Source organism: Bison bison, unplaced genomic scaffold (genome assembly GCF_000754665.1).
Source record: "Bison bison bison isolate TAMUID 2011002044 unplaced genomic scaffold, Bison_UMD1.0 scf7180017864471, whole genome shotgun sequence".
Taxonomy (NCBI): Eukaryota; Metazoa; Chordata; class Mammalia; order Artiodactyla; family Bovidae; genus Bison; species Bison bison.
This window is the reverse complement of record NW_011495032.1, coordinates 20784560-20793936: the sequence shown is the minus strand read 5'-3', so window position 1 is coordinate 20793936 and position 9377 is coordinate 20784560. Positions and strand designations below refer to the sequence as shown.

The 9377-nt window shown below is 39.7% G+C and overlaps 1 protein-coding gene across 3 annotated transcripts in view; it reads right to left on the bottom strand.

The window, feature by feature from the left end:
• Positions 1 to 9377, bottom strand: part of PLCL1 (phospholipase C-like 1) — a 369884-nt gene that overhangs the window by 63239 nt on the left and 297268 nt on the right. For all 3 annotated transcript variants that reach the window (XM_010860923.1, XM_010860921.1, XM_010860924.1), the window contains exon 3: positions 7874 to 8077. In XM_010860923.1, coding sequence (XP_010859225.1) covers positions 7874 to 8077 — 204 coding nt within the window. The remainder of the gene's footprint in view (positions 1 to 7873; positions 8078 to 9377) is intronic.

The following is a 9377-nucleotide window of genomic DNA, read 5'->3' as shown; positions in this document are numbered from 1 at the left end:
AAAGATGATGCTGTGAAAGTGCTGCACTCAATATGTCAGCAAATTTGGAAAACTCAGCAGTGGCCACAGGACTGGAAAAGGTCAGTTTTCATTCCAATCCCAAAGAAAGGCAATGCCAAAGAATGCTCAAACTACCTCACAATTGCATTCATCTCACACACTAGTAAAGTAATGCTCAAAATTCTCCAAGCCAGGCTTCAGCAATATGTGAACTGTGAACTTCCAGATGTTCAAGCTGGTTTTAGAAAAGGTAGAGGAACCAGAGACCAAATTGCCAACATCCGCTGGATCATGGAAAAAGCAAGAGAGTTCCAGAAAAACATCTATTTCTGCTTTATTGACTATGCCAAAGCCTTGGACTATGTGGATCCAATCTCCCATAGATCAGTACAATAAAGGGACAAGTCGGTTAGAAATGACATTCTGATTTTAAATTAAGGCTCTGGGAGTTTCTGAAAACTTGTCATGATGATACAGAGCCACAAAAATGGCAATGCAGCAAGGAGTCTGACATCACAAGTGGTCTCCGTGTGTCATTAGCCTGGGAAGGAGACATCAGTTCCACCTTCAGTGTTTAGGGCCTCTTCTACTTGCTTGAGTTATTGATTAATAATGTTGCCAGTTTGCTTTAGTGCTTTTCAGAGGCTGTCACTTCTCACCTCTGGCTGTGACATGTGTTTGATATCAGGAAAGTCACCTCTACTTTTGTTGCCCTAAATATCAGCCAGGAATTTACATAGCTACATGCCTATTCACAGCACTGAGGGAGATTGTAGACAGAGCTGCTCTTAAGTAAAATTGCAATTGTTTGAGCAATCTCACCCCTACCTTACGCAGACTTGGGGAACACTCTGTCATTAGGATCTCTTCCTTTCTCCAGGTGAAAAACTGCCTGTAGGACAGGATATGTTAAATTCATCCAAAGGTACAAATTACTGATAACTCGATGTGTTACTACTTACTTGCATTTTAAGAGATTAAAGTCTTAACCTTTAATCAAAGAATTGGCTATAATTTTGAAATTTTAAGTACCAGTGAGCAGGTAGAAAACATATGTCTTAAATAAGATATGAAATGGGGATGGGGTGTCTTCTGAAATTGTGCCATGCAAATAAACCCACTCTATTATGGATATATTTGGCTTTTGATTCCTTGATACAAATACATATGCTATAATATAATTTTAATAGCAATATAAGATGACTTTTAAGGCTGAATTTCTAAAACCCTCAAGGGGAAATATTTCCAAATATTAAATTAATCAATGTTCAGTAAGGAATAAGACCACCTCAGGTCATTAGGGAAAAGCCAAATTTAGGGGAAAAAAAATTGTGCAGATGAGCTCAAGGTCAATGTTTTTGAGAGTATTTGACTTTACTTCCTGATGATAAGTAGTAAAGTTTGATGCATTTGGGTTGACTTTCAATAAATGTAGGGTACCCGGCTGCCTGATTTGTTTCTTTTGATACTGAAATAAGCCAAACATTTATATCTGTTCAGAAATGATTTCAGGTTGTTTTTCTATTCTAAATATAATCTGTATTTTTTTAGTGGTTACAACATTTCTTCTTAGATGGCATCTATACAGCTGGGCTTCCCAGGTAGCACTAGTGGTAAAGAATCCACCTGCCAATACAGGAGACTCAGGTTCAATCCCTGGGTCAGGAAGATCCCCTGGAGGAGGAAATGGCAACCCACTCCAGTATTCTTGCTTGGAAAATCCCACAGACAGAAGAGCCTGGTGGGCTACAGTCCATGAGGTTGCAAAGAGACAGACATGACTGACTGAGTACATACAGTTTATTACCACTTTTGAGACATTTCTAAGCAACTTAAGTCCAAGTTGAACACACAAGCTGTTCATTTTGGAATACCTGCCCCCTGAGGCTATGGTTTTTCCTGTGGTCATGTATGGTGAGAGTTGGACTGTGAAGAAGGCTGAGCACTAAAGAATTGATGCTTTTGAACTGTGGTGTTGGAGAAGACTCTTGAGAGTCCCTTGGACTGCAAGGAGATCCAACCAGTCCATTCTGAAGGAGATCAGCCCTGGGATTTCTTTGGAGGGAATGATGCTAAAGCTGAAACTCCAGTACTTTGGCCACCTCATGGGAAGAGTTGACTCATTGGAAAAGACTCTGATGCTGGGAGGGATTGGGGGCAGGAGGAGAAGGGGACGACAGAGGATGAGATGGCTGGAAGGCATCACTGACTGGATGGACGTGAGTCTGAGTGAACTCCGGGAGTTGGTGATGGACAGGGAGGCCTGGCGTGCTGCAATTCATGGGGTCGCAAAGAGTCGGACACGACTGAGCGACTGAGCTGAACTGAACCGAACCACCACCACTACTAGGCAATAAACTCTAGATTTGTCTTTTGTGTTAGTCATCCAAATAAGTTTTTATTAATAGTCTGTGTGGGGCTTTTTAGGCTTTATTTTTAGAAGTTTTAGGCTTGCATCAAAGTTGAGCAAAAAGTACAGAGAATTCCCATGAACTCTCTCACTCCACCTCACCCCGTTTTCCCCACTTAACATCTTGCATTAGTGTGGTACATTTATTACAATTGATGTGCCAATATTGACACTTTATTATCAACTAAAGTTCATAGTTCACATTAGGATTAACTCTTTGTGTTTTACATTCTATGGGTTTTGACTAATGTATAATGGTGCAATCCACTATTATATTATTATGCAGAATAGTTAAACTGCCCTACAAAAGCCCTGTGATTTTCCTGTTCACCCCTCATTCACCCTATCCTGTCCCCGGCCCTTGAAGCTACTGATCTTTTTCCTGTCTTCATAGTTTTGCCTTAGAATGTGTGTGTGTGTGTGTGTGTGTGTATCTGTGTGTGTGTGTGTGTGTGTGTGTGTGTGCTCAGAGTGTCTGACTGTTTTCAATCCCATGGACTGTAGCCTACCAGGATACTATGGAATTTTCCAGGCAAGCATATTGGAGTGGGTTGCCATGTCCTTCTCCAGGGGATCTTCCTGACCCAGGAATCAAACCTGTATCTCCTACCTTGCAAGTGGATTCTTTACCACTGGGCCACCTGCAAAGCCCTTTGCCTTAGTCTATAGGTTTCCAACTATATGTGTAAGGCAGGGAACAATTTGGCTAGGGTAGTATCATAGAGATAAAACACAGGGGATTTAAAGGTTTTCCATAAAACACATTCAGAGATAGTATGGGAACTACATTATTTCACCAACTATACAGATGAATTCATTTTCATTTTATCCAACTGACATTAATTGATAACATAGTATGTGTCAGCAGTGTTTTAGATGCTAGAGTTACCAACAATAAGCAAGGCAGACAGTCTCTGGCCTCCTGGAATATATAATCAAATTGAAGTAAAAGGAAAAGGACAAAAGTCAGGCATTTTTCAATGCTGCTGAATAAGATAATGGAAATCAAATAGGGTTATGTGATAGAGTGACACTGGAGACAGCGGTTAGGGAAGCGGGAGACCTGGGTTTGATCCCTGGGTTAGGATGATCCCCTGGAGAAGGGAAAGGCTACCCACTCCAGTGTTCCCATCTGGAGAATTCCAAGGACTGTATAGTCCATGGGGCCGCAAAGAGTTGGACATGACTGAACAACTTTCACTTTTGCTTTTCTCTGAGGATATGACACTTGAGCTAAGAATTAAGAGATAAGCAACCGAAGAGAAGAACATTCCAGGCAGAGAGAACTGCAAGTAAAATGGCCTGGATATAGAAGCAAGCTGAGTCTGACTGAAGAAAGCAAGCCCACAGGGCTGAGTGAAGTGCACAGAAGAGAGTGTATGGAGGTGAGGCTGGGAGCAGCAAGTGAGATGGGAAGGCAAGGCCAGGTCATAAATAGCCCTGTAAGCCACAGAGAGGAGTTTTAGTTCTGTTTTCATAGGAAGCCCCTGGAGGCAAGAAAGTGATATGATCTATGTTTTCAAATGATCACTGGATCTGCAGAGTATCTTAAAAGACATTTATCTTAAAATAAATACTAACATGAATACACAAGAGCACTAAAGATGTCAACCTATACAATGCAAATCCTAAAGTAAAAATGGTTTTTGACATCATCATGGCATGTGTCTGGCCCATATCTACAGCACCTCCTTAAAGAAATAACCAATTGAGACATCAGCAGTATTTTTGGTCATGTCCACAATTGGCCAAGTTTAACACTTGGTAAGGTCAGATGGTAAAGAATCTGCCTTCAATGGAGAAGACCCAGGTTCAATCCCTGAGTCAGAAAGATCCTCTGAAGAAGGGAATGGCTATCCACTTCTTGTCTGGAGAGTTCAATGGACAGAGGAGCCTGGCAGGCTACAATCCATGGGGTCACAAAGAGTCGGATACGACTGAGCGACTAACACTTACATGTTATGGACAGCCTATGCTAGCTATAGGGATATTTACTCTCAACTCCCTACCAAAATGAAAAATCTTTTCCAAAGGGAACTATAAATGAACATATCATTAGAAGTAGTTCTGCTTTCCATGGGAATTCTCTGGTGGTTCCAGTGATTAGGACACGACACTTTCACTGCTCAGGGCCGGGGTTCAATCCTCAGTCAGGGAACTAAGAACCCACAAGCTGCATAGCACAGCCAAAAAATAAAATTAAATTAAAAAGTATTTCTGCTTTCCACTAAAGTCTTTTATTTTAAACTTTGGAAAACCATGGTGTACCTGCAATTAGAAATTACATTTTAAAAATATGAATGCGATTTGGCCAGCAGGTGTGGTTCCAATACCATGGGACACTTGGGGATATGAAATGAAAACTGGCTAACCACAGTCCAGGTGCTTTCCTGCTTATTGCAGGCCCAGCTCCAGGGAACCAGGCTCCCCTCTCAGTGAGTGATTTTTCTTTCTTAGCTTACAAAGGGGATTGGAACAATAAGTGCTTCCACTGTCTGTCTCTATGGCAGTAGGTACCCTAATGTCACCTCTTAGATGGCAACTATAGCTATTCACTGAATAGCTTTCAGTCCCTACTATTATGATAAAAAAATTTATTTCGTGAAAAACGAGATTTAGGTAACAAGCAAACTTCTTCAACCATGAAGTACAATTTGTAAGAGGTATGATCGTTCATAAGCAGAATATACTCTGTGGGCTTTTCTTTTTCAAGTGTAGGGTATTTATTCCCAATATCACTCTTCTAGTTGTTTTTGAATGATAAAATAGTATCATTTTCTTAACACCTATTTTTATTCAATTATGAAAATTAGTCAGGTTCATTGTTAAGAGTTTGGTAAATACAGAAAAAAACACAGAAAAGCATGTGCAAGAAAATAAAACTCACTTTCCTTATTTAAAAATAATCACTATTTTTTTGTATCTTTTTTTAAAATTTTATTTTATTTTTAAACTTTACATAATTGTATTGGTTTTGCTAAATATATTAATACCCTGCTAACATTTTAGATGCATATACATACAAATACAATTTAAATGCTATAGTGTATATTTTTTTTGCAACCAGACTCTCTCACAAAACATACTATGAGGAGTTCTTCACATCATCAAATATTTTTCTAACACAATTTTAATGGTTTTAAGGAAGTCCATAATACGGCTTACTATATTTTAGTTAACTTATCCCTCTGAAGTGAAGTGAAAGTCATTCAATCACGTCCGACTCTTTATGACCCCATGGACTATATGGTCCATGGAATTCTCCAGGCCAGAATACTGGAGTGGGTAGCCTCTTCCTTCTCCAGGGGATCTTCCCAACCCAGGGATTGAACCCAGGTCTCCCTCATTGCAGGCAGATTCTTTATCAGCTGAGCCGCAAGGGAAGCCCCACTTATCCCTCTATGTTGACATTATTAACCACAGATGTTTATGTACACATCTATTGGTTTAGAGTAAATCCCTGGATATGAAATATATGGATCAAATAGGATAATCATTTTAAATTATATTGCCAAATCCCCTCCAAATTTACCAATTTATTTTCCCACTAGAGGTAGATGGATGACAGTATTCATGTACTTAAGAGGTACTATTTTAAAAAGAAAAAAGTTGCCAATTTGATGGAGAGGGGAAGTATCTCATTACATTTCTTTAATGTCTTAAATTTAAAACTTGTTTTAAGGTTAAACATGTTTTGGGGGCTTCCCAGGTGGCACTAGTGGTAATGAATCTGCCTGCCAATGCAGGAGACATAAGAGCTTCAGTTCGATCCCTGGTAGGGGAGATCCCCTGGAGGAGGGCATGGCAACTCACTCCAATATTCTTGCCTGGAATATTCTTGCCTATTCTCCCCATAGACAGAGGAGCCTGGTGGGCTACAGTCCATAAGGTCGCAGAGTCGGACACAACCTAGCACACAGCATAGCATGTTTTTAAATTTTCATTATTTTTGAGGGAGAGGAGATACATAAATTGCCTGTTCACCTCTGAAGCAAAGACTACTTGTTGTCCCCTAACATCCATTCTCTATTTTTTAGTAACAGAAGAAATGATTTTTAGTTGAGCACATAGCCCTTTAAAATAGAAATATTTCTGGGCTTCCCTGGTGGCTCACTGGTAAAAAAAAAAAAAATCCCCTGCCAATTCAGGAGACATCAGGTTCAATCCCTGATTCAAGAAGATCCCACATGCTGAAGAGCAATTGAGCCCAGGCACCACACCTATTGAACCTATGCTCTAGAGCCGAGGAGCCACAACTACTGAGCCCAAGTGCCGCAACTACTGAAGCCCATGCACCCTTGTTGCTATGCAACAAGAAAAGCCATCACAATGAGTAGCCTACACAGTGCAACTAGAGAGTAGCCCCTGCACGCTGGAACTAGAGAAAAGCACACCCTGCAATGAAGCCCCGGTCTAGCCATAAATAAAGTAATTAAATAATTTTTTTAAAAATTAAAAAATACACAAAATAAAGTTATTTCCCATTCTTCTTTGCAGGTATATGTGTCTATGTGTCAACTCCAGGTTGATAAAATAAAATGTGATGCACATTTTTTCATGTCCTTAAAGGGAAAGAATAGTGCCCTCTTTTTCCTTTTCATCATTCCTGATGGTTGGAATGCAGGTATTATGGCTGGAGCTTCAACAGCCATTTGGACCCTGAGGATGGTCTAGAGATGGTGGAACAGAAAACTAGAGGGAGCCTAGATTCCTAAGAATTTTATAGAAGTGTCACCATGAATGGCTGTGAGACTTTTATGTGAGAGACTATACTGTTAAAGCATGATTGGTTTGCATTTTTAGTTTCGAGAAGCTGAACTTAACCTGGGCTGATACAAGATTTTTTTTCTCATTTTTTTTTCTTATTGATTTTTAAATGCTCTTTCTATTTTAAGATTATTTACACTTCATCTGGTGCACATGTGACAAATTTTCCCAACTCTTCATTTGGTCTTAATTTTATTATGGAGTTAGGATTTGCAAAAATATCATTATTCTTAAATTTACTTGATATTTAAATTCCATTATATATTCAGAAAAATCAGATAATAGTATTAGCCTAGAAATATAAATTCCAGAGAATTATTTTGTCTCAACCATCATAAGGCAGTACTGAGGCATAATTTTACTTCCTCTAGGCATGTGATTAAATGGTTATATTGCAGGCTAAAGTTATTTAGATAATGAGAAATTGTGTATACTTTTGAGGTCTTAGTCAAAATGTATTCTTTGCTAAAGCAGAGATTTTCCAGTTTTAATCCGTGGAGCTCTGGGTTCAAAGCTTTGTCTCAGAGGTCTCCACTAGGGCTTAGGTGGAGCTGAGTGGGCCACTTCTGCCTGGCACCCCCAGTCAAGGTTTTAAAAGGCAGTCATTCTGTGTTACTTACTGAAGTTTCATAAAAGAGGTCCTGCAATATGATTTCCTCCCACACAGACAAGAAACAGAGAGTAACAATTTCCTACCAGATCATAAGCAGCTAGCATCTTTTTCTGCATATCTGGAATTGCCCCCAGAGGCTCTAGATAAGGAAAGTTGTCTTTCATCACAAGAGAGACGGAGGGAGTATTGTCACTGGTGATGAGCCGAGAAGACAGGGTCAACAGGCACTGCTTCAGACTGGCAATTGGAGGAAGTCCACACAATTCCTTAACAGACACTATGGCATTCTGTGTGGGAGAAAACATAGAATTACACTTCTGACCATAGGACACCACCCTGAGCACTTCCAGTACACAAAAGTACATTCATTAGAAGTATACCCTTAAATACATGTGTAATTTGAAGCAAACCGGATTATAACCAACCCAAAATACTATAATATACATGGAGATAACACGTAGAGCTAATTAACAATTACATTTCATCTTTAACCAACTTTTAACAACTGCTACAAATATGCCACAAAGCAAAGGAGATTATGACCTAAGGTTACACAGTACCTCTCAAAGCAGGGCTTTGGAATATTCTGGAATATCTGAAATATTCTGGACAATGCATACAAGTTAACACTGACTGATCATGAATATATTATTAAATCCACATCATGATGATCACAAAAGCATGTCACTGATTGTACACTGGAGTGCATCTCCGTTGAGATTTTTCCCACAAGGTAGCAGGCTGCTGCTGCTCATCACCCTCTTTTCACATAACCATCAATGGTATCCCTTTGTCACTCCATCAGAAACGCACCTGACAGACATGCATAAAACACACTTTATGTAAAGCTACAATTGTCCATGTGACAGGCTTTTCAAAGAATATTTGAAATAGCAACTATGCCTATTAACAATGAACAATACCTAACCTAGCATGCCTCATGAATTTAGTGACAATGATGGCATTCATTTTTATACTAATTAGGCTCTAAATAATCCCTTATGTTGAAATGAGATAAGTTATGCTAACAGAAAAAAATTTATCCATAGCCAAATCTCCTTAATATGTATTTTAAACATATAATACATGTAAAGGAGATATTTCAAGAATTATATGGAACTGTATAAAATCTACTTCAAATATATAAAGTTAAGTGTAGAAATGACTTATAACTAATCTAACACAGGGGGTTATAACGGTTGCAGAATTATGTCAGAAAAAGCTAGATCATCAGTCGCTCAGTCGTATCCGACTCTTTGCGACCCCATGAATCGCAGCACGCCAGGCCTCCCTGTCCGTCACCCAACTCCCGGAGTTCACTCAGACTCACGTCCATCCAGTCAGTGATGCCATTCAGCCATCTCATCCTCTATCGTCCCCTTCTCCTCTTGCCCCCAATCCCTCCCAGCATCAGAGTCTTTTCCAATGAGTCAACTCTTCGCATGAGGTGGCCAAAGTACTGGAGTTTCACCTTCAGCATCATTCCTTCCCAAGAAATCCCAGGGCTGATCTCCTTCAGAATGGACTGGTTGGATCTCCTTGCAGTCCAAGGGACTCTCAAGAGTCTTCTCCAACACCACAGTTCAA